This window comes from Plectropomus leopardus, chromosome 24, assembly GCF_026936395.1.
Source record: "Plectropomus leopardus strain MGB_pleo_1.0 chromosome 24, ASM2693639v1, whole genome shotgun sequence".
NCBI classification, from domain to species: domain Eukaryota; kingdom Metazoa; phylum Chordata; class Actinopteri; order Perciformes; family Serranidae; genus Plectropomus; species Plectropomus leopardus.
The window spans coordinates 586,075-611,181 of NC_142199.1; the positions used below are offsets into that span (position 1 = coordinate 586,075).

General features: G+C 40.7%; 3 protein-coding genes and 1 long non-coding RNA gene across 6 annotated transcripts; 3 read left to right on the forward strand and 1 right to left on the reverse strand.

Moving 5' to 3' along the window:
- Window positions 1-869: 869 nt before the first annotated feature.
- Window positions 870-9,359, forward strand: cdk15 (cyclin-dependent kinase 15). 3 transcript variants are annotated; one of them, XM_088074559.1, is made up of 13 exons: window positions 870-1,485; window positions 2,263-2,409; window positions 2,683-2,777; window positions 2,854-2,933; window positions 4,197-4,291; window positions 4,373-4,435; window positions 6,065-6,188; window positions 6,458-6,578; window positions 7,073-7,166; window positions 7,280-7,343; window positions 7,552-7,600; window positions 8,336-8,478; window positions 8,550-9,359. In XM_088074559.1, the coding sequence occupies exons 1-13, from the start codon at window positions 1,282-1,284 to the stop codon at window positions 8,660-8,662; spliced, it is 1,392 nt and encodes a 463-aa protein (XP_087930685.1). In that variant the 5' UTR covers window positions 870-1,281; the 3' UTR covers window positions 8,663-9,359. The 3 variants fall into 3 exon arrangements, with proteins under 3 accessions (XP_087930685.1, XP_087930684.1, XP_087930683.1); XM_088074558.1 differs by having other exon boundaries at window positions 880-1,485; window positions 4,373-4,467; window positions 6,109-6,188; window positions 8,336-9,359; XM_088074557.1 differs by having other exon boundaries at window positions 881-1,485; window positions 8,336-9,359.
- Window positions 7,350-25,077, reverse strand: LOC148185446 (uncharacterized). Its single transcript, XR_015775888.1, has 3 exons — window positions 24,840-25,077; window positions 8,148-8,731; window positions 7,350-8,067 (listed from the first exon to the last, which is right to left on the reverse strand). It is a non-coding gene; the product is annotated as an uncharacterized LOC148185446 (long non-coding RNA).
- LOC121965811 (frizzled-7-A-like) lies at window positions 15,980-20,999 on the forward strand. The gene has a single exon (XM_042515932.2). The coding sequence runs from the start codon at window positions 16,405-16,407 to the stop codon at window positions 18,046-18,048; it is 1,644 nt and encodes a 547-aa protein (XP_042371866.2). The 5' UTR covers window positions 15,980-16,404; the 3' UTR covers window positions 18,049-20,999.
- LOC148185447 (frizzled-like) lies at window positions 21,577-24,153 on the forward strand. Its single transcript, XM_088074560.1, has one exon. It carries the CDS (start codon window positions 22,095-22,097, stop codon window positions 23,091-23,093), a length of 999 nt encoding a protein of 332 aa, XP_087930686.1. The 5' UTR covers window positions 21,577-22,094; the 3' UTR covers window positions 23,094-24,153.
- Window positions 25,078-25,107: the final 30 nt, after the last annotated feature.

Here is a 25,107-nt window from a genome sequence, read left to right on the forward strand (position 1 = left end):
TCGTTTCGCGGCTTTTTTCTTCTGTCACTGATACAAATATCTTGGATCAACAAAATAAAAATATTTCAAATTTAATCATTTTAAATATACAAAAACAAAAAGTCACAATACAGTAAAATACTCAAAAATATTTTATGGTTTAAATATTACATACATAAATAAAAGTAACATTTTAATTTAAAAATGCTGAACAATACCTATATTGATTAATTTAAAAAATATTAAGAATATAAAATAATTATATAATAAAATAATAGTTTGAAACAAATGTTGAACTAAAAGCAAGAAAAACAATTTCAAAATGTTGATCAACATTTATAATCATTATAAAATTATTAACAAGAACACAGAAATACGGATCAAACAAATTAGTAGATAAAAGAAATTGTAAGATAAAACAATTTCAAATGTAATATTTTTAACGGAAAATATTTGAACTATTGGTATAACACAAAAAAATGTTCTGATTAAAATTTAAATAAAGATCAACAACTACAAGAAATATAAAAATGAAATAAATTTACAAATGGACCGTGTTTCTAATAATTATAAGAAATATCACAAGAACAAGAATACAAAAACCAGAAAGGATCAAATGCATTATGATAAATTTAAACAACTGTATAAAGCCAAAGTAATGATTTATTGGCTTGAATTACTAAACAAAAGAAAAATCTAAAAAATAAAAATAAAATAATTCTGTGAAATAAAAACGACGAGGAGCCTAAAACAATGTAAAAATACAGTAAAGTATAAATGTTATTTAACAGTTTTAATAATGTGAACAAAATCAAACAAAATACACAAGATGGAAAATTCTAATAAATATATTAGAATTAGATGAATTACTAGTTACACCAACATTAAAAAATAAAATAAAATGAACAGTATAATAACAAATTGTAATTGTTTTTAACAAGAATTCAAAAATGAAGCTTCAGAAATACGAATCAAACTGATCATTATAATTTGCACTTTTAAAAATAATAATTTAAAGGCTTTAAGATAAAGAATAATAAAGAATCACTGCAGATGATTTTATCCGAATATTAGCAGAGTAACTGAGTTATTGTTCCAGCGGTCCCTGACGCTGTCCACCGGGGGACAGCACACACTCAGTGCGCTGAATGGACCCTGTTGTTCTGGACTGAGAGACAGAGACGGTCATGGGACCCTGTTTGCTCGTCCTCAACCATGTGAGTCATATGAGACGGAGGGAGGAGGAGAGGAGGAGGAAGAGGAGGAGGAGGAGAGGTGGAGAGGAGTAAAGACGGAGAAAAGATGGAGGACTTGTCTCGGTGGGTAATGGAGGCCGGGTGGTGGGTGAGGAGGTGCTGCTGTGGGGAGGAAGAGGAGGCTGAGGAGGAGAAAGGAAGACGGGATGAAGAAGAGCAGGAGGAGGAGGAGGAGGAGGAGGAGGAGGTGAAGATGGAAGAGCTCAACTTGAGAAAGAGCAGGAGTTCAACTTCCCTTCCGCCGGCTGAGGTACTCACAACATTACTCCTGTCAGAGTAACAGTACTCCTGTCAGAGTAAAAGTACTCCTGTCTGAGTAACAGTACTCCTGTCAGAGTAACAGTATGCCTGTCTGAGTAACAGTACTCCTGTTAGAGTAACAGTATGCCTGTCTGAGTAACAGTACTCCTGTCTGAGTAACAGTACTCCTGTGTGAGTAACAGTATGCCTGTCTGAGTAACAGTACTCCTGTTAGAGTAACAGTATGCCTGTCTGAGTAACAGTACTCCTGTCTGAGTAACAGTACTCCTGTCTGAGTAACAGTACTCCTGTTAAAGTAACAGTATGCCTGTCTGAGTAACAGTACTCCTGTCTGAGTAACAGTACTCCTGTCTGAGTAACAGTACTCCTGTGTGAGTAACAGTACTCCCGTTTAAGGAACATTACTCCTATCTGAGTACCATCACTCCTGTTAAAGTAACAGTACTCCCGTTTGAGTAACAGTACTCCTGTTAAAGTAACAGGAGTACATAACAGTAGTTGTCTTTTAGAAACATTACTCTCGTTAGGTTAACAATACTCCCCTTTGAGTAACTTTACTCCAGTTTGAGCAACAGTAGTTATGTTTTAGAAACATTACTCTCGTTGGGTTAACAATACTCCCCCCTTTGAGTAACAGTACTCCTGTCTGAGTAACTTTACTCCAGTTTGAATAACATACCTTGTTGTCTTTTTAAAAGTTTTTAAAGGTGGTTTATTACCGTTTAAAGGCAGTCCCGTCGATATGGTCTCTGTCTCTGTGTCCTAGCTGGATCCGGACCGGTCCAGCTCGTCCCCCTCGGGGTCCCAGCCTCACTGGTTCCACACCCTGCAGGTCCGACGGTTCAGAGTCCGGCGAGGACGCAGCAACAGTGACCCGCTTGGAGGGAACAACTGCGAGGACCACTTCACCTGGGTCAGAAACAGACCTGTCCCCATGTCCCCCTGTCACTTGACCCTGTCTGTCCACCACATGTCCCCCTGTCACTTGACCCTGTCTGTCCACCACATGTCCTCCTGTCACTTGACCCTGTCTGTCCACCACATGTCCCCCTGTCAGTTGACCCTGTCTGTCCACCACATGTCCTCTCCGTCCCTCGTCAGCTCCTCTCTCCCCGCTTGCCGTCGTTTTGTCTCCTCTTGAACATTTGACCTTTGACCTGCCGTGTCTCGTGTGTCCTCTGAGCAGAAACCGGGTCTTCGGTTCGGAGCGTCCCACTCGTACCTGAGTCTGGAGAAACTCGGCGAGGGAGCGTACGCGTCGGTCTACAAAGGCATCAGCAGGTCAGTGAGTCAGAGTACGGTGAGGTGAGACTGTGGCTGCGTTCTGTGTCACTGACTGTCAGCGTCTGTCGTTGAGGATCAACGGGCAGCTGGTGGCGCTGAAGGTGATCCGGACCAAGACGGAGGAGGGCGTCCCGTTCACCGCCATCCGAGAGGGTGACCACTGCACGCACACGCACACGCACACGCACATTTATTTACACATTCCACCTTAAACGGCAACCTAAAGGGGGTTTAAAGGTTTAAGGTGGAATTGATTTCTGAGGTGGTTTTAAGGTGTAATGTGGTTAAAACTGTTACAGTGGTGTCACGGCGGAGGAAGGATTTTTAAGGTCATATTTAAGTTGGTGGTTGATTTTTATTTTTATTTTATTTTTTAATGTAGTATTTATATTTAAGGTAGAATCAGATTTTTAAGGTAGTATTTGGATTTTTGAAGTGGAATTTATATTTGAAGAGGTTTAGGAATTTTAAAGGTGGAATTTGTGTTTTTTAAGGATGAATTTAAGTTGGTTTTAGCACCATTTTTTAAAAAACCTTTTTAATTTTAAAGGTGGTATTTGGATTTTTGAAATTGCATTTACATTTGGGGATTTTTAAGGTGGTATTTTAGGGTTTTATTTCGGCCAGAGTGGTATTTCAAAACAGTTTATGGTGGCATTTATATTTAAGGTAGAATAGTAGTTTAAAAAGGTCAAGGTCTAAATGGTGTTTGATTTTTTTTTTAAAATTTCTATTTAAGGAGGAATCATATTAGTTTATGTGGTATTTTAATTTGGCATTTAAAGATGTTTTGGGATTTTTATGGTGGAATTTGTATTTTTAAGGTAGTATTAAGGTCAAGGAGGTATTTGACTTATTTTTAACTAGCATTTATATTTAGGGTAGAATCACAATTTTTAAGCGGTATTTAGGTCAAAGTAATATTCAATTTTTTTCCGTAGAATTTACATTTAAGGTGGAATAAAAACTTTTAAGGTGGTATTAAGGTTAAGGTGGCATTTAACTTTTAATGGATTTTTTTATATTTCATGTGGAATTTGAATTTTAGGTGGTATTTAGGTATAAAGTGATACTTAGCAATAATATTTAAGGAGATTTGGGGATTTTAAAGGTGGTATCATAAATTTGAAGGTCATATTTAAAGTGATATGTGGATATTTTTAGTAGGCATTTATATTTTAGGTGGTTGTTTTTTAGTATAAAAGGTTTAAGGTGCTGTTAAGGTGGTATTAGGGTTTTCAAGGCAGAACTGAGCTTAAATGTGGTTTTGAATTTTAAGTTGCTCTTAAAATATTTAAAATGATTTTAAAGTTTTATCTTGGGATGTTTCAGGTGGTATTAAGGTCAAGGTGTATTTGACTTTGTTTTCTACGTAGCATTAATATTTAAGGTGGAATCCAATATTTGTGTGTGCAGCGTCTCTGCTCAAAGGCCTGAAACACGCCAACATCGTTGTCCTGCATGACATCATTCACACCAGAGACTCTCTGACCTTCGTCTTCGAATACGTGGTGAGAAATGTGTTTCAAAAAAATAGATACGTTTAAAAAGACAAAAACCATCTTAACGGGTTGTTTCTTCTTCTCTTGCAGCAGACAGATCTGGCTCAGTACCTCACCGACCACCCCGGAGGACTGCACTCACACAACATCAGGGTCCGTTCACACCTTCAGCACACAATGTCACGGTCCGTTCACACCTTATTCACAACTCAGGGTCCATTCACTCCTTAAACACACAATGTCAGGGTCTGTTCACACCATATTCACACCTCAGGGTCTGTTCACACCATATTCACACCTCAGGGTCTGTTCACACCATATTCACACCTCAGGGGCTGTTCACACCATATTCACACCTCAGGGTCCGTTCACTCCTTAAACACACAATGTCAGGGTCTGTTCACACCATATTCACACCTCAGGGGCTGTTCACACCATATTCACACCTCAGGGGCTGTTCACACCATATTCACACCTCAGGGGCTGTTCACACCATATTCACACCTCAGGGGCTGTTCACACCATATTCACACCTCAGGGGCTGTTCACACCATATTCACACCTCAGGGGCTGTTCACACGTTAAACGCAATGTTATGTTTGTCCATATCTTAAACACACAACGTCGGGGTCCGTTCTCCCCTTAAACACACTACGTCAATGTCTGTTCACACCTTAAACGTTAGGGTCCATTTACACGTTAAACACACAACCTCAGGGTCCTTTCACACCTTAAACACACATCATAGTCCACTCAAATCTGCACTCATACAACATCCAGCTGTTTTGATCGACAGCAAGATCAATCAATCAGTTTGTTAATAATCAAACACCTGTCGTTGTTGCTGTTGTCTTTGTTGTCGTTTTTGTTTTTTGCTGTTGTCGGTGTCGGTGTCTTGGTCTTGTTGTTGCTGGTATTGTTCTTGCTGCTGTTGTTGTCACTCTTGTTCTTGTTGTTGTCATTGTTGTCGTCATTGTTGTTGTCGTTGTTGTTGCCATTTTTACTGTTGTTTTTGTTATTGTGGTGGTTTTGTTGTCAGTGTCGTTGATGTTGCCGTTATTGTTGTTGTGTTATCACTACTGTTGTTGTTTTGTGGTTGTTAATGTTGTTGTTGTTGTTGTTATCACTATTGTTGTTGTTTTGTGGTTGTTAATGTTGTTGTTGTTATCACTACTGTTGTTTTGTGGTTGTTAATGTTGTTGTTGTTATCACTGCTGTTGTTGTTTTGTGGTTGTTAATGTTGTTGTTATCACTATTGTTGTTTTGTGGTTGTTAATGTTGTTGTTGTGTTATCACTACTGTTGTTGTTTTGTGGTTGTTAATGTTGTTGTTGTTGTTATCACTATTGTTGTTGTTTTGTGGTTGTTAATGTTGTTGTTATCACTACTGTTGTTGTTTTGTGGTTGTTAATGTTGTTGTTGTTATCACTACTGTTGTTGTTTTGTGGTTGTTAATGTTGTTGTTATCACTACTGTTGTTGTTTTGTGGTTGTTAATGTTGTTGTTATCACTACTGTTGTTGTTTTGTGGTTGTTAATGTTGTTGTTATCACTACTGTTGTTGTTTTGTGGTTGTTAATGTTGTTGTTATCACTATTGTTGTTGTTTTGTGGTTGTTAATGTTGTTGGTGGTGTTGTCGTCATTATTGTCGTTGTTGTTGTCTTTGTTGTCGGCGGCGGTGTTGTGGTCATTGTTGTTGTTGTCGTGGTTATTGTCGTTGCTGTTATCCTTGTTGTTGTTGTTGTTGTTGTTGTTGTTGTTGTTGTTGTTGTTGTTGTTGTAGCTGTTTATGTTCCAGCTGCTGCGCGCTCTGCGCTTCATCCACAGCAGGAGGATCCTCCACAGAGACCTGAAGCCTCACAACCTGCTCATCAGCTACCTGGGAGAACTCAAGCTGGCCGACTTTGGTCAGGAAACACCGCAGCACGTCAACACGCGTGTTCACCTCACGTCATGTTTACCGCAACACCAACAAGCTAAAGACAACAGAGCATCTTTGTTTCATCATTACTAAAATCAACAATCGCTGTTTGACTATTTAGAATTCCAGCGAGACAGCTAGCACAAAAAAAATGTCCACGAAGGAGGACAGCAGGTCCAAGCTGAGCAGAATGAAGTATAAGGTGCAGATAGTTTTGTTGGTACTAACTGGTTCTGGTGGTGGTTGTGGTTTCAGGTCTGGCTCGGTCCAAGTCCATTCCCAGTCAGACCTTCTCCTCTGAGGTGGTGACGCTGTGGTACCGGCCCCCCGACGTCCTGCTGGGGTCCACAGATTACTCCACCGCCCTGGACATCTGGTCAGCACCCACACACTGGATCACACCCACTGACAGATGTTAGAAGAATTATTTTTATTATCATAAAGAAAGAATAAATGAGAGACATTTGACCTGTATTACACGTTCTCAAGTACTGTATAAATGTACTGTATGTACTGTATGAGTACCATTTTGAGGTACAGATCCTAAGTATTTCCATTTGATGCTAGTTTATTATTTACTCATTAATACTTGATGATAATAAAAATAATGTTGTAATTTGCCAGTAAAACAGGACTTTTACTTGAGTATTTTTACACTGTGGTAATACTACTTTTACTGAAGTACTTAAAAGCACAGTGTATATAACTGGTGGTGTACCACAGAGAGCTGCTTTAGGTCCTCTGTTATTCAGGTCACCGATGCTTCTGGCACATCTGCGGTTTTTCTGTTTTATGGTTCCGTTTTTGGAAATAAAGAATAATGTGACGGTGTGATTTTTATAATCAAGTTTTTTTTGTGTTTGAAATCAGGGGGGCTGGGTGTATCTTTGTAGAAATGCTGCAGGGGGCGCCGGCATTCCCCGGGGTCACTGATGTGTTTGAGCAGCTACAGAAGATCTGGATGGTGAGGATGTGCTGAAAGCACATTATCATTATTATCATTATTATTATTATTATTATTATGAAATACCAATAATTATAGAATGAGACTAAAATAAAAGTCCCATGTCCCTGCAGGTCCTGGGCCTCCCCTCAGAGGAAAGCTGGCCTGGAGTCACTCAGCTACCAAATTATAAACCAGGTCACTTTAAGTTATAATTTTATTATGTATTCCGAACTATCAATGTATTTTTTATTTTTTACATTCAATATTTTTTTTATTGTGGACATCACACTGCTTTGTGCCGCTATTTCATTAAGATTAAAAACTGTACATTCATAGCATTATTATTATTTTCATTAAAATGATGGTAATATAACAAACAAAAACAGCTGGTTTCTCTCCACAGAGTGGTTTCATCGCTCTGAGCCCAAACAGTTCAGAAGCGTTTGGAAAAGGTAAGGAAACAAAACAACAAGAAAAATTGGTGGTAAAACATTAGCATGTTAGCATGTAGCTTATTGTTGTACAATGAACTGTATAGTAAAGTGTTAGCTTGTTAGCATGTAGCTTATTGTTGAAAAGTAAAGTGTTAGCATGTAGCTTGTTGTTAAATTAAGTGTACAGTGAGTGTTCGCATGTTAGCGTTTCGCCTACAGTTGTTTAATGAAGTATATGGTAAAACATTAGCATGTTAGCATGTAGCTTAATGTTGTATCATGAAGTGTATGAAAAAGTTTTACTATGCTGACATGAAGGAAATGATTGTGTAATAAAAGTATATGGTTAAATGTTGACTTGTTAGCATTTAGCCTATCGTTGCTTAATGAAGTGTAATGTAAATTGTTAGCATGTTAGAATGTAGCTTACTGATGTATTGTACAATGTTAGCATGTAGCTTACTGCTGTATGGCAAAGTGTTAGCCTGTTAGCATGTAACTGACCGAACATTGTAAAGTGTTAGCCTGTTAGCATGTAACTGACCGAACATTGTAAAGTGTTAGCCTGTTAGCATGTAACTGACCGAACATTGTAAAGTGTTAGCCTGTTGACCCATTAGCCTGTTAGCAGTTAGCCTGTCAGCGTATTAGCCAGTTAGCATGTAACTGACTTAACATAGTAAAGTGTGAGTGTGTTAACCAGTTAGCCTGTTAGCTTATTAGCAGTTAGCTGACCGCTCTTATGTGGACCAGGTTGGACCAGCTGCCCTATAAGACAGAGGATCTGGTCCAGAGGATGCTGAGGGGGGTCCCTGCAGCCCGGATCTCAGCTCAGGATGCCCTGAGGCACCCGTACTTCAGCACGCTGCCTGCCCCCATTATGCACCTCAGAGACAGTAAGAGTGCCGTTCACACGGTTACGCTAACCGCGCCACTTCCTCTGACGTCATTCTTCTCTGTTTTTCAGCCGTGTCCATTTTCAAGGTGCCAGGTGTCCGACTGGAGACGGAAGTCAGAGACGTCTTCAACCGGGGACAGAGGGTCAAACCCTCCCTGCTGTCCGCCGCCAAGTTCTGGTGAAAAAACTCGGACCTTCAACCGGACCAGACGACCGGAGGGGTGAACGGGGATCGTACAGTCAGGGAAAACCTGGAAAAGTCATAGAATGTAAAAAGTCATTGAAAATTAAATATACCCTAAAAGTTTTGAAAAAAAGAAAGAAAAAATCAACAAAATGTTTTCTTCAACAATGGCCAATTTTTTAAAAGAAAAGTAAACATAATAAAACGTTTAAATCGGCAAAGCCAAAATAAAAAACACAAGTCCCACCCCAGTGCTTAAAAAATTATTTGGCATGCCTCCCCCTTTTTTTGCACCCCCCCCTTCATACATAACGAACAGTCCCTAAGTTATATTTAAATATTCAGCTCTAATCCTGCTCTGAATTCATTATTTTTTCAATAATATAGATTTTAAAAAGCTATTTTATGACATGAAAAAGAGTCGATAAAAAGTATTGATTGTACTTTCAGAGAAGGTTTGGTCTTTAACATTTGTCTCAAAGTCCTGGAAAATTCCTGGAAAGTTGTTGGAATTTATTGGTTAAACTGTGTATGAACCTTGTGTGAAAAACCCTTCAACCATCAACCTGAAGAGACGAGCCGAGGGGAGAAAAAGCCTCTTTATAAACTCATTCCTATCATTTGTGTATATATGATCTGTATTTTAAATTATATAACTATTCTATTGCATATTTAATATAAATAATGATGTTTAATTTACGCATTTGTTGATTCAAAATGTTCCTTTCATGACTTTCGGTCCTTCGGGACGTCGCTCTCCTCCCGTTAGCATTTGTTAGCATGTGTTAGCAGAGAATAATGAAGATTTATTCATGAGTTTGAAACTGCTGATGAATTATTGAGTGAATAATGTTTATCTGGAGCTCCCCGTTGACAAATAAAAACAGTCACAAAAAGATGATTGTGGGTTTGGTTGCGCTTCACGTGTGAACGTTAATATTGTGACATTTTTGAATCCCACAGAAACCGATCATTGAGCTGTTTATCAATAGTTTTACACTGTATAAAACACGAAACGCTAAAAAAATAAATGAAATAAAGTGACTGAAAAAAAAAACAGGCAGTGCCGGACAATTATATTAATTATTGTAAGTATTGGATTTATTAATAAAAAACAGGAGATTATGACAAAAAAACAACTCTTGCATGACGACTTAATGTCGCAGAATTGTGTAGAGTAGATATTTTGTTTTGCAGTGAATTTTAGATCTTTTTGCATTTTTTGGAGACAAAAATGACATGTCTCGGTTTCCATGTACTTTGCACTTTTTAAAAAAATATTTTTGTGACGAAATGATACAAGGTGGATTTCTTGCAGTGTACTTTAGACATTTTTGCATATTTTTTTGTGACAAAATGACATGAGGTGAATTTTTTCCACTTTTTCGCATAATGTTTTTAAAGAAATTACTGTCTTCAACCAAAATCAGTGCTGACAGTTCTGTTCTATGTCGTTTTACCCTGAAATATTATGTCCCCAAATTGACTGTTTTCATGGAAAAACTGACAATGGAAAATCAATTAAGGGCCTTTGTGGTGGAGGACAAAATTCGAGTATGGCGGGGGAAGGGTCAAACAAACACGGACTTTCACCCAGGACACCAGTGTAACTGTCCTGTGTGAAAAGCAAATGTTACATATGTACCTTTACATCACGTATATCCTGTACAAGGGTATTTCAACCAAAACCACAAAGTTTTTCCAAATCCTAACCAAGTTTTTTCTTCCCTGAAGCTAAACTTAACTGCAACCTCTTCACAACAGCATGAAATTTGGTGCCACCACGAAATTTTTAAATATTACCTGCCAGCGTCATGTCATGCGCTGTTAAGAGTTCGCGGTCGCTTCACGTATTTATGTGGGACTGTTTTGGGATGCAAAGCTAGAACTGGACTTGTGTGGTGTTTTTGGGAGTTAACTGGTTCAGTTTGGGAGGTCTGAGAAAAAGCTCAAGCTGCTCTTCTAATGAAATAACCAGTTTTTACTGAGAAAACATGTTCTTTTCAACATGTAGACAGGGTAATACTCCAAAATGTGTGTGTGAAGATGTGAGTACTTTATTGCTTGTCGTCTGACACAAAGCTTTACCTTTATAATTTAACAAATGTAATACTCTCCAAATATGTATTTATTGTAATATTGGTAGTTATTGTGTTTATGCAGCGGACGAACAGACTCACTTTGCTTTAAAGTTCGTGCTGGTTTCACCGTCGGCTCGTTTGTTCTCGTGTTTGTTTTTCGTGTTCGTCTCAAAGTCAAATTAGCTTGCAACATTCAAATGAGTGTTTGTGCGACTTAAGAAACTTCGCTAACAAAACAAGAACAAAAACTTGTCCCTTCGAGTTAATGTGAACATTAAATATTATTTAAATATATCTGTGTGACTGACAGGAACATGAAACATCGAAGTTTGATTGATTGTTGAGATAAAAGAGAAACTCGAAGGTGTTTGTGCATATTCAAATCTGTTTTTGTTTTGCCGTATGTCACATAGCGTTTGATGAGAGAAAATTCATTCACGACACTTGAACAAATATCATCATAAATAAATCAAAATGCACAGCAGCCTTTGATATCTGGCCTCTAAAGAATCAGACGTTTGACAAGTTGGACTGGAGTTATTTTTAAATCTACAAAACAGTTTTTGTTTGTTTTCTTCCAATAAGTTTCCCAACTCTCACCAGGCCGCTGTGTTGTTGCTAATATGTCTTCTAAAACTAAAAACAATAAGGGCGAACTTTTCTGTCCGACAAAGCTAAAATGTGTTTGAATCTGACCAAAATCTGACTCGGAGGCGACTTGTTTTACCACAGAACGGAACCTTAAAAACCTTCAAACCGTCAACCGTAAAATCAGCACGTTAAATTTGCAGTTACTTAAAGACAGCGCTAAAAACCAAACTGAGGTTGTTAAAGTAAGACTTAGCTTTGACCTTAGGTTTGTTGTTTGGTATAACTAATGAGGTGGCAGCTAAATACACGTGTGCTAACTCCTGCTAAAGCTAACGTAACGGAGCAGTAGCTGCATCTTAGCTTCTGAAAACCTGTGGAATCCACAAAATTACCTTGGCTACAAATATGTAAAACTAAAATAAAAACACACAGTGGTACTACGAATATAAAACTTTTTTAAAACTTAGTTATTGAGAACAAAACCTGACGTTCAGGTGTCTGTTTTATCAAACAAACAATGACATAAACACAATAGTCAAAGCTAGCCCCTGAGATTGGCACTGACGCAAGCTAACGTAAACTAAAGCTAACACAACTAGCCTGCACAGCGGAAGTTGCATTTTAACTTCAAAAAATACTTATATTTCATATTTATAGGTATTTAATTTAGTATTCATGAATGGCTTGGATATGAATATGCATAAAGTCAAAACAGACAATAATACTATAAAGATGAAACTAAGTAAGTACAAAACTGAACTTTTTGGCATCTGAAGTACCAAATACACAAATACTAAAAACTACAAGAAAGCCCAAAAAGTCAAAGCTAGGTTCTGAGACAGCTTTCTGCCGACTTAAGCAGATGTGACTTAAAGCTAACGTATCTTCGTAGTTGTTCTTACCCTCTGAAAATGTGGGGAATTTGTGAAATTTGGTTTGGAAGTGGATTTCTAAAAACAGCAACAGGTCTGGTTTTGGTGAGACCAAAACTTTCAGTCATCTGTTTTACCACATAAAAAAATAAACCTTAAAACGGCTGCAGCTATAAGACAGAGCTAACGACCAAAGACGGCTCAGAAAGTGAAAGCAGCTGCTGAGCACTGCGAACTTTACTCAGAGCTAACACATTTATGTTTTCCTGTCTCCTCTCTCCTGTTGTTTCCTCTCTCCTGTTGTTTCCTCTCTCCTGTTGTTTCCTCTCTCCTCCTCTCTCTTTTTTCCTCTCTCCTCCTCTCTCCTGTTTCCTCTCTCCTCCTCTCTCCTGTTGTTTCCTCTCTCCTGTTGTTTCCTCTCTCCTCCTCTCTCTTTTTTCCTCTCTCCTCCTCTCTCCTGTTTCCTCTCTCCTCCTCTCTGCTGTTGTTTCCTCTCTCCTGTTGTTTCCTCTCTCCTCCTCTCTCTTTTTTCCTCTCTCCTCCTCTCTCCTGTTTCCTCTCTCCTCCTCTCTGCTGTTGTTTCCTCTCTCCTGTTGTTTCCTCTCTCCTCCTCTCTCTTTTTTCCTCTCTCCTCCTCTCTCCTGTTTCCTCTCTCCTCCTCTCTGCTGTTGTTTCCTCTCTCCTGTTGTTTCCTCTCTCCTCCTCTCTGCTGTTGTTTCCTCTCTCCTGTTTCCTCTCTCCTGTTTCCTCTCTCCTATTGTTTCCTCTCTCCTGTTTCCTCTCTCCTGTTGTTTCCTCTCTCCTCCTCTCTCCTATTGTTTCCTCTCTCCTCCTCTCTCCTGTTGTTTCCTCTCTCCTGTTGTTTCCTCTCTCCTCCTCTCTCTTTTTTCCTCTCTCCCCCTCTCTGTTTCCTCTCTCCTCCTCTCTCCTGTTTCCTCTCTCCTGTTTCCTCTCTCCTCCTCTCTCCTGTTTCCTCTCTCCTCCTCTCTCCTGTTTCCTCTCTCCTGTTGTTTCCTCTCTCCTCCTCTCTGCTGTTGTTTCCTCTCTCCTCCTCTCTCCTGTTGTTTCCTCTCTCCTCCTCTCTGCTGTTGTTTCCTGTCTCCTGTTGTTTCCTCTCTCCTCCTCTCTCCTGTTGTTTCCTCTCTCCTGTTGTTTCCTCTCTCCCCCTCTCTCCTGTTTCCTCTCTCCTCCTCTCTCCTGTTTCCTCTCTCCTCCTCTCTCCTGTTTCCTCTCTCCTCCTCTCTCCTGTTTCCTCTCTCCTGTTGTTTCCTCTCTCCTCCTCTCTGCTGTTGTTTCCTCTCTCCTCCTCTCTGCTGTTGTTTCCTCTCTCCTCCTCTCTCCTGTTGTTTCCTCTCTCCTCCTCTCTGCTGTTGTTTCCTCTCTCCTCTCTGCTGTTGTTTCCTGTCTCCTGTTGTTTCCTCTCTCCTCCTCTCTCCTGTTGTTTCCTCTCTCCTCCTCTCTCTTTTTTCCTCTCTCCCCCTCTCTCCTGTTTCCTCTCTCCTCCTCTCTCCTGTTTCCTCTCTCCTCCTCTCTCCTGTTTCCTCTCTCCTCCTCTCTCCTGTTGTTTCCTGTCTCCTGTTGTTTCCTCTCTCCTCCTCTCTCCTGTTGTTTCCTCTCTCCTCCTCTCTGCTGTTGTTTCCTCTCTCCTCCTCTCTGCTGTTGTTTCCTCTCTCCTCCTCTCTCCTGTTGTTTCCTCTCTCCTCCTCTCTGCTGTTGTTTCCTCTCTCCTCCTCTCTGCTGTTGTTTCCTCTCTCCTCCTCTCTCCTGTTGTTTCCTCTCTCCTCCTCTCTGCTGTTGTTTCCTCTCTCCTGTTGTTTCCTCTCTCCTCCTCTCTGCTGTTGTTTCCTCTCTGCTGTTGTTTCCTCTCTCCTCCTCTCTGCTGTTGTTTCCTCTCTGCTGTTGTTTCCTCTCTCCTCCTCTCTGCTGTTGTTTCCTCTCTCCTCCTCTCTGCTGTTGTTTCCTCTCTGCTGTTGTTTCCTCTCTCCTCCTCTCTGCTGTTGTTTCCTCTCTCCTCCTCTCTGCTGTTGTTTCCTCTCTGCTGTTGTTTCCTCTCTCCTCCTCTCTGCTGTTGTTTCCTCTCTCCTGTTGTTTCCTCTCTCCTACATCCCTCAGACAGAGAAGATGTAAACAGTGGTGGGGAGTAAGAACAGGCGGCTCTTTTATTTTGACGAATCGAGGCCTAAAAAGGCGGTGTTTGGATTAACTCTGCCGACTGTTTACTCGTCTCTCAGCTTGGAGGAACCGTCCGGTCCCACGAAGAACGGAGACATCCAGTCCAAGTAAACGTCCTCAGACTCACAGAAAGTCAACACATCGTAATAAAAATGAATTAAATTTTAAATCAGAGGAGTCACTGCGGTCTCCTCTGAGCCCCACAGGGTGGATCCAGATCCATCCACCGATTTAACGCCCCACATTAAGACAGTTTATGAGGAACACAGAGTGCAAAGTTTTGTGTCTCTTTGCAGTGGTTTTGTGTCTCTTTGCAGTAGTTTTGTCTCTTTGTGGTGGTTTTGGTTTGGCTGTCAACGGCAAATATATACTACATACATTTTTAAAAAGTCAAAAGTAAGATGACCTCAGTATTTCTAAACTGTTTTTTCTTTTCTTTCTCTCTTTTTTATTATAAGATATTTTTTAAAAGAAATGAAAGCCAAAATAAAGAACTGCAAGAATAAGAACATAAATATAGAATAAAAAATAACAATAAATATATAAATAATATATGAACAAATAGATAATTTCAGTCTGTTTTGGAGCGAGAGGGCTGTTTTATTGGTTTTCATTATATCTATGTCTCTCCCCATAGAGCTTTAAATGTTGTCGATGATAAATATAAATAATAAATTAGTAAATATAAATCCAATGATCTCTGTGTTTCTGGTCTAATGTGGTTATCTGGTTTTATTTGTTTTTTTTCATAATATCTATCAATTTTACCATTTTTTTATTCATAAGGCATTTTCTTTATTCATAAGGAAAACGCTGCAGAATTTGAAAACATACTATACTATAAGAAATCATTATATTTATGTCTCTTTATAGTGTTTTAACTGTTGATAATGATAAATATATCTGATGAATACAGAAATAAATATCTGATGACCTCAGTATTCCTGATGTGTTGTTTACTTTTATTTATTATATCAAATGAACTTAACAACCTAATGTCTCTTTACAGTGCTTAAAATGTTAATAAAAATATATGATATATTATAAATACAAAAATATTCATTTTATTATTCATTTATTTATTACTAGGTGGGTGTTTTCTTACAATTTTCTTACGATTTATTTTATCATTGAATTTTAATTATCAGTTAGGCTTTTACTTACAAGGAATTGCTACGAAGTTTATGATGAAATAAAATAAAAGCAATAAATAAGAGTTATAAAAAATAAGCAAAAATGTAATGACCTCAGAGTTTGTTGTTGTTGTTGTTGTTGTTGTTGTTGTTGTTGTTGTTTTTAATTAAAATATTTATTATACCCATTCATTTTCATTACTGGGGAGATTTTGTTTTATTCAAAAGGAATTTGCTCTGATTTTAAGGGGGAATGTTAGAACCTGAATATAATACAGAAATTTTACAGTAAAAATACTAAAAATATTTTCTATAAAGTAACAAACTTTTTCAGTGAGACACATTTTGAACGCGAAGTTAAAAAATATATAAATAAAAACAGAAAAAAACGTCACAGATCAAAGTGAGAATCTTCACTGCTCTCTGCTGCGCAACGCCCCGCCCCCTGCACCTCACCGACCAATCAGCGGCGACAGGAGCGCGAACACACGGCGCTGGGTTGGAGTTTCAAGGCGCCCCTCCCGCGTGTGCAGGGAAAGCGGAGGGGGGGCCTGGAAACCGAGCGGCGGAGCAGCGGAGTGAGGAGCTGCTCCTCAAACAAACTCTCAGACTCACACTTACACTCACATTTGCCGTCTTTGCTGTCGGTTTAACAGGAGCAGGAGGAGCTGAGGAGCTTCAGGAGGTTTCTTTTAACCGCCGGGATCCTGCAGGACTCTGTCTGTGAGCCGAGTCTCAACTTAAAGTCGGAGTTCACATCTGTTGCTCCTTGAGCTGCTCCTCCGTGACTCGCTGAGATTCACTGGTGTGAATGCACCATTTTCTCCGGATTCATCAGTGAGGAGCAGTCTGTCACTCCTGCTGCGGGACACTTGGTGGACTTGTTCAGTCATGGCGGTCTGGTGGTTTTTGGGCTTCAGACTGGTCACCGCACTCCTAATCCCACCGGGCGCCGCTCAATCCGATTCGGGGATCTCCATCCCGGATCATGGCTTTTGCCAGCCCATCTCCATCCCGCTGTGCACAAACATTGCCTACAACCAGACCATCATGCCCAACCTGCTGGGACACACCACCCAGGAGGACGCGGGGCTGGAGGTGCACCAGTTCTACCCGCTGGTCAAAGTCCAGTGCTCCGCTGACCTCAGGTTCTTCCTGTGCTCCATGTATGCCCCGGTGTGCACGGTCTTGGAGCAGGCCATCCCGCCTTGCCGCTCTCTGTGTGAACGGGCGCGGCAGGGCTGTGAGGCACTCATGAACAAGTTCGGCTTCCAGTGGCCCGAGAGACTACGCTGCGAAAACTTCCCGGTGCACGGCGCCGGAGAGATCTGTGTGGGTCAAAACACCACTGATGGACCCACATCAGACCCGACACCCAACCCCCACGAACTGGTCACCCCGCCGCCGCACATCCGCACCAACCAGGCCTTCTCCTGTCCACTGCAGCTCAAGGTGCCCCCCTACCTCAACTACCACTTCCTGGGGGCAAAGGACTGCGGTGCGCCCTGCGAGACCTCCAAACCCAACGGGCTAATGTTCTTCAGCGAAGAAGAGCTGAGGTTCGGCCGGCTTTGGGTCGGGATCTGGTCCGTCCTGTGTTGCCTGAGCACCCTCTTCACTGTGCTCACCTATCTGGTGGACATGACGCGGTTTCGATACCCAGAGCGGCCCATCATCTTCCTGTCCGGCTGCTACTTCATGGTAGCAGTGGCGTACGTGGTGGGCTTCCTGCTGGAGGACCGAGTGGTGTGCGTGGACCAGCAGCTGAGCCGGGACAGCTACAGGACGCTGGTTCAGGGCACCAAGAGAGAGGGCTGCACCGTCCTGTTCATGGTGCTCTACTTTTTTGGCATGGCGAGCTCCATCTGGTGGGTGATCCTGTCGCTCACCTGGTTCCTATCCGCCGGGATGAAGTGGGGCCATGAGGCCATTGAGGCCAACTCGCAGTACTTCCACCTGGCGGCATGGGCAGTGCCGGCAGTGAAAACCATTACCATCCTGGCCATGGGGCAGGTGGACGGCGACCTGCTGACTGGCGTCTGTTACGTGGGGATCTACAATGTGGATGCACTGCGCGGCTTCGTCCTGGCGCCACTCTTCGTCTACCTCTTCATCGGCACCTCCTTCCTGCTGGCGGGCTTCGTATCATTGTTCCGGATCCGCACCATCATGAAACACGACGGCACCAAGACAGAGAAGCTGGAGAAGCTGATGGTGCGGATCGGCGTGTTCAGCGTGCTGTACACGGTGCCCGCCACCGTTGTCATCGCCTGCTACTTCTACGAGCAGGCCTTCCGGCCGCAGTGGGACAGGACTTGGCGCCTGCAGACCTGCAAGCGCTTCGCCGTGCCGTGCCCAGACGGAAACTTTGCACGGCTGACACCGGACTTCACCGTGTTCATGATCAAGTACCTGATGACCATGATCGTTGGGATCACGTCCGGGTTCTGGATCTGGTCAGGGAAGACGCTGCAGTCGTGGCACAGGTTTTATCAGAGACTGAGTGCCACCAACCAGGGAGAGACCACCGTGTAGGGGATGCTGGAGAGGAAAGGGTCAATCCTCTCAAACCTCATTTGACTGGAGGTTTTCTGGTGGAGCTGTTTGTCCTCAGAGGACAGACAGATCCTGCTGCTCTGAGTAGTCCTCTTTTGGAACTGAACTTGGTAAGAACAAGAACCGTTTCGGACCTGCGGTCACTGTGGGTTTGAGTCCGCCCAGAATCAGATTTCCACCTGCACCTTTTTTTTTCTCCCGTTCACTAACTGAAACTTCAGAGGAAAATGTTTAATGTTACAGGTCTGTAACTTCCCCGGAAATTTACTGATTGATTAGTCCGACAATGAATAATTATAATTAACTATTTTTCTTTTTTTTTCTTTTTTTAAAATGTCGGTCCTATTGTCTCAGAGTCAGAGGTGTCTTCAGATGTCCTGTTTTGTCTGACCGAGAGTCCAAAAGCACAAAGATATTTAGTTTACAATCACAGTCACACTTACACAGAGTCCCTAACGTCCCAGAATGTAATGTTCGGTTTTGGGTTGTTGTGTTTTGTTTTTTTAACAATGTTGCACAAGATGATAAATGACCCAGAAAGTAGCAAGAACTTAGTAAACAGTAAAAGAAAATTACCTGAAAATTACAACAACAAAAAAACAACAAAGCTAAAAGACTTGGATAGAGTGCTTAAAAATAAAAAAGAAAATCTGTAACATAATTTTAAATATGCAATTATGATAATTATGAATAGTTTTTCCCCGAGCTTTTCTTGTTCTTTTCCCCACTCGAGACAGTTTAACCCTCTGAAACCCATCACTTTTCTTGTGCTGCTTTCAGATGCCTTTCACACGTATTTAACCCTTTAAAAAATTAAGTCTATTGGTGTGATTTGTTTCAAAAACATGAAAAAAAAAATGTAACGAGCGACTTGATAAGAAATGTTCCACCCATTGCAAGAAAATGGCAGATTTAGAAAACATTATATTTAAAAAACTAGTAGAAAATGTCTAGGGAAAAATGGAAAAAGCTAGGGAGTAATGATCATTATTACATGTTTTAAATTACTTTTCAAATTTATTGTTATTATTATTTTTAATTATCTACTTTTTAATTCATTTTTTAAGCAAAGAGAATGAAAAAATAGGAAAAATCCAGAGAAAATGTCCAGGGGAAAAAAACAGAAAAAGCTAGGGGAAAAATGTCTAGGGAAAAGAAAAAAGTTAGAAAATGTTTTTTTTAATTATTACATATTTGAAATTACATTTCAAATTACTATTATTATTTGTTATTAGAAGTTATGTTTTAATTACGATTTTTAATTATTCAATTTAATATGTTGACCACTTTTTTTTTGTTTAATCAAGCCAGTTCACTCAGATTTCAAAGGGGAATGAAGCTTTTTTGGGTGTTTTTCCTATACATTTTTCCAAGATTAATTTTGTTTCGTAAATCTGACAATTTCTCACAATATGTGGAACATTTCTTTCCAAGTTGTCTATTGCCTTTTCCCCATGTTTTTAGATGAAATCACACCAATTTGTTTGCTTTTTGTAGCTAGGGAAAATGTCTAGGAAATAAAAGAAAAAAGAAAACTGAGGGATAAAAAAAAAAAAAAAACATATTCATAATTACCATATCTACATATTTAAGATGATGTCACAGAATGTAGGGACTTTAGCGACTCTGTATATTTAACAAGTTGCAGCCAGTTCATTTTTGGCACTTTTGCCAAAAAAAATAAATCGAAATGTTGTGTAGCCATAATGTGTTGTGCTCAGTTGAACGGGCACTTACGTGACTTCAGGTTTTAGAAAAAAATAAAATGAAATATTGAAATCTATTAACTTGCACTCTAAAATGCAATTTGCACCAAAAAGCGCGTTCATTCTGTCCGTCATAAACTAATGTGAACACAGACATGAAACGCGGATCTCTAGATTCAGAGTGACTGCCACTTCAGAGCGCGTCATTATCTCTGATGTCCAATCAGAGCAAACCTTTATAAATCAACTTCCAAATCAGACGGAAAAAAGCGCAGCTGAACTTCACTGAAATTTATGCAGATTTCAGGTTTTCCTCAGTTTTACAGCGAGACGGTGATAGTTGTGTGAGCACCGATGTTTATACTGCAAACAGGAGCTGATAGATGATTCCACGTCCTTTTAACGTTGCTTGAAGCATTATGGGAAGTGTAGTTCCACAAATTAAAACAAATTAAAGCCAAATGATGTATTAGACGTAATCATGCTATAATTCATAAAACGACACTTCCCATAATGCTTTGTGTTCGGTTAAAATTATGCTGAATGGCGAGTGAGCGCGTCCTTTGTGCTGTGTATCCATGCATGTGCACACACCCATCACAGAGTCACTGAAAAACTGAAGAAAACTTACAATCGACATCATTTTAAAGGAAGTTCTGCAGCGTCCTTCTTCCTCTGATTCCTAGGCTGAGTTATGGAGGTTCGTTCTGATTTGACATCAGAGATAATGACATTTTCTGAAAGTGGAAGTCACTGTAGATCTAGGATATCATTATCTCTGAGGTTCATCCTAAATAAACAGAACCTAATTTAAAATTATGACGATTTGAAGTTTTCTTCAGTTTCTCATTATCATAGTGATAGTTGTCTGTACATCAGTGGGTAAAATGCAGACAGGAGCATATTAACGATAATTCGGCAACCTTTTAATGGTGCTCAAAGCATTGTGGAAAATGTAGTTCCTCAATTCAAAGTGATTTTATCTATCTTTATATGTTACAGCCCTGTAAGATTTAAGAAATGTACTGTGAGTTTTTTTATTCTCAGAAATATGTTCATGGTTTAACACTTTACTTCCTCTGCTGAACTGCCTCATTTATAGTGATTTTGTAAATATGCTCTGAGTATGTCTTTATGAGAATCCTTTTGTAACGCTCCATGACTTTTTCAGAATAAAATGTCTTTTTAAAGCCTGGTTGTGGGGCCTCGAATGCAGATTAAAAACACGTTTGACGTGTGGTTTATTGAAAAGGAGTTAAACCTGGTTTTGTTCCAGATGGCTGAAATTTGACTCGTTTTTTCTTTTCCCTTTCGTCCTGGCTGCAGGAAACACTGAAAGAGCCTCTGAAAGCAGAGCAGTCTGACCTCTTTACGGAGGGAGGACAGAAAACTCACCTCTCTCTGGGCGGGAAAAGTTTGGGAATTCAGCAGTAAAACGAAAAATGTTTCTATGTGTCGAATAACTTGTTTCATAGATCAGCAGTGAACTCCATGTTTAATCAAATAATCAGATGCATGTTTGATTTAGTACATTTTTAAAATATCTTAAGTGTCTTATGTTTGGTATTTTATACTTGGTTCAAAAAATGACCAAAAAAATCTGTCTTCTAACACACACACATATATATATATATATATATATATAATTTATATAAAAGAAATACAAATGTAATGACATGAGTGCTTCTATTTTGGTCTTTATTTAAAATATTTATTATATCAATTCATTTTAGCAATAAAATAAGGCAATAAACATAAAAGATATAAAAAGAAATATAAATTTAATGACCTCAGTGTTTCTAGTTTGTATTTTTTTATTTTATTGAAATATTTATTATACTCATTTACTCTGATCATCGAGTAGGCTTTGACTCAAAAGATTTTTGCGCTGACGTTTAAGAGGAAATCAACCAATCAGCGGCGACACGAGCGCGAACACACGGTGCTGGGTTGGAGTTTCAAGGCGCCCCTCCGCCGTGTGCAGGGAAAGCGGAGGGGGGTCCTGGAAACCGAGCTGCTCCTCAAACAAACTCTCAGACTCACACTTACACTCACATTTGCCGTCTTTGCTGTCGGTTTAACAGGAGCAGGAGGAGCTGAGGAGCTTCAGGAGGTTTCTTTTAACCGCCCGGATCCTGCAGGACTCTGTCTGTGAGCCAAGTCTCAACTTAAAGTCGGAGTTCACATCTGTTGCTCCTTGAGCTGCTCCTCCGTGACTCGCTGAGATTCACTGGTGTGAATGCACCATTTCCTCCGGATTCATCAGTGAGGAGCAGTCTGTCACTCCTGCTGCGGGACACTTGGTGGACTTGTTCAGTCATGGCGGTCTGGTGGTTTTTGGGCTTCAGACTGGTCACTGCACTCCTAATCCCACTGGGCGCCACTCAATCCGATTCGGGGATCTCCATCCCGGATCATGGCTTTTGCCAGCCCATCTCCATCCCGCTGTGCACAAACATTGCCTACAACCAGACCATCATGCCCAACCTGCTGGGACACACCACCCAGGAGGACGCGGGGCTGGAGGTGCAGCAGTTCTACCCGCTGGTCAAAGTCCAGTGCTCCGCTGACCTCAGGTTCTTCCTGTGCTCCATGTATGCGCCGGTGTGCACGGTCCTGGAGCAGGCCATCCCGCCCTGCCGCTCTCTGTGTGAACGGGCGCGGCAGGGCTGTGAGGCACTCATGAAGAAAATTGGTTTCCAGTGGCCCGAGAGGCTGCGCTGCGAGAACTTTCCTAGGGCCGGACAAATCTGCGTGGGTCTGAAAACCACAGATGGACCCACATCGGCACCAACGCCCACCCCCCCCGAGCTGGTCACCCTGCCGCCACATAAGCACCAACCAGGCCTTGTCTTGCAATCCTTGAATCAGCCCAACTCAAGGATTGCCATCCGAGATCACAGCTTCTGCGAGCCCATCTCCATCCCGCTGTGCACCAACATCACCTACAACCAGACCATCATGCCCAACCTGCTGGGACACACCACCCAGGAGGACGCGGGGCTGGAGGTGCACCAGTTCTACCCGCTGGTCAAAGTCCAGTGCTCCGCCGACCTCAGGTTCTTCCTGTGCTCCGTGTACTTGCCGGTGTGCACGGTCCTGGAGCAGGCCATCCCACCCTGCCGCTCTCTGTGTGAACGGGCACGGCAGGGCTGCGAGGCGCTCATGAAGAAAATTGGTTTCCAGTGGCCCGAGAGGCTGCGCTGTGAGAACTTTCCTAGGGCCGGACAAATCTGCGTGGGTCTGAAAACCACAGATGGACCCGCATCGAACCCGACACTCAGACCTCCCCAAGCTGGTCACCCCACTAACGCGTAACCTCTGAACCTCAGAGATAATAATATTCAAAATTCAATGTGACTGCCACTCTCAGAAAATGTCATTATCTCTGATTATTTTTATTTTTTTAATTATTATCTCCAATAAAAAAATCTCCCTGAATCAGCTTAGAAATCAGAGAGAGAAGACGCTGCAGAACTTTCTTTAAAATCAAGACGATTGTAAGTTTTCTTCAGCTGCGTGTACATACATGGACACCATGAAAAAAGGGAACTCCTCACACTATTCGGCATACTTTTTAAGTACACAAAGCCTTATGGGAAGTGTAGTTTTGCAAATTGAAGCATGATCGTTAATAGGATAATTCAGCTTCAATTTGCTGTAGTTTGTGAAACTACACTTCCCATAATGCTTTGCGCAGCATTAAAAATTATGCTGAATTATCTTCCATATGCTCCTTTCTGTGGTGAATCCATGAATATTTGGACAAGAATCCCCGTGTGACTGTAAAACTGAAGAAAATGTGAAATCATCATAACTTTAAAGGGAGTTCTGCAGCCTCTTTATTACTCTGAGAAAAACATGAGGGAGAATGACGTCCTCTGGAAGTTTAAATCACACCGAATCTAAAAATGTATGTTTCATGATTGTGTGTTCATACTTCAGTTTTTTGTTAAATGTAGATGCAAACATGTTTTTTCCTCATAAAGTGCTTCAAAAACCAAAAAACAGAATTTAAAGAAGCAGTTTGCAAAAACAAGTTAATGTGGCAGTTTTTGTTTGTCACTCGGCTTTCGTTACAGAGCTTTAAAATGTTATCGTTTTTATGTGTGTGTTATGTTCTTGTAGCTGCAGAACCTGCCCGAGAGTCTGCATGTTTTTAAGTTTTCTTCAGTGTTACAGTAAAACAGTGATACTTGTTTGTACATTTAAGGGTTCACAGCAAAGAGGAAGTGTTAAATAATTCAGCAGATTTTAATGGTAAAAGTAAACAAGTAGTCTCAATATCAGTTTTATATAATCAATATTGAAAATGGTGTTCAGTTGTACTCACAGTTTGCTTTCTGAAAGAAAAGGTAATACACTCACTTTTTAAGCACTGAGGCTCCTTCACTTTACTGGTGCTGAAATTTATGAATAAACACAGATTATGATAACCAGCAGAGACCAACTGAGACCAGCAGAGACCAACTGAAACCAGCAGAGACCAACTGAAACCAGCAGAGACCAACTGAAACCAGCAGAAATGTCATTCTGGGCTTTTGACTCTGAATTTGTCATTTTGACTATTTTCCACCTGATGAGGTCATTTTGACCATATTTGGCATATGGAGGAAATACATGCTATTTCCACTAGGTGACCTGTCACAGTCAATGTAGCTGCTGATCACTGACATATATATATGTATATATATATATTTGATATTAATGATTAGGACTGATTCTGGTTAAAAATTAACTCAATGAAAGTAGAAAATAATATTGATGTATATTTTTTAGAATTTGATTTTGTGTGCAGAGCGGTTTGAGTATTTGACTCACAAAAATGATAATATATAAAAATCGATGTTGCTTAAAATAATCGATATATGGCAGGCTGTGATCACTTTTAATAATCCAATGATGTTGTTAACCCTAAAATCACCTGCAGCTCTGAACACTAACATGAAGCGATGCTCCTCCAGCTGCTGACAGGAGACACTGAGGCAGCGGCTTTAAAAGTGTCTCAAATGTCCTCAATTTAGCGTCTCTGCTGACGTCAGAGGGACACCAAACCAACATTACCTTTCGCGCACGCGGTCGGTTCTCAGACTCCCTCCGGACGGTTTTTGGCTTTTTTCCGTCGTTTTTCGGTCAGTTTCTTTCGTTTGGTTTTTCAGCAGTCTTGGGCACTCGATAAAAAACATAAAAATCTTGTTGGTTTCTCGGTTTGATCGTAAAAACGCAAAAAACACCGTCAAAATGACCGTTTGATCGACAATCACTTCCTGCTCTCTGTTTATGTTTCGCGCCACAGCCTCGCGAGGAAGTGACGTCAGTGTAAGGAAATGTC

Bases quoted from the DNA above. Each gene is read 5' to 3' on its own strand.
- cdk15 (XM_088074557.1), top strand. From the start codon at position 1,282: ATGGAGGACTTGTCTCGGTGGGTAATGGAGGCCGGGTGGTGGGTGAGG. The intron at 2,410-2,682 runs GTCAGAAACAGA...TCCTCTGAGCAG, and splicing joins GCGAGGACCACTTCACCTGG to AAACCGGGTCTTCGGTTCGG. The intron at 2,778-2,853 runs GTCAGTGAGTCA...TCTGTCGTTGAG, and splicing joins GTCTACAAAGGCATCAGCAG to GATCAACGGGCAGCTGGTGG.
- LOC121965811 (XM_042515932.2), top strand. From the start codon at position 16,405: ATGGCGGTCTGGTGGTTTTTGGGCTTCAGACTGGTCACCGCACTCCTA.
- LOC148185447 (XM_088074560.1), top strand. From the start codon at position 22,095: ATGGCGGTCTGGTGGTTTTTGGGCTTCAGACTGGTCACTGCACTCCTA.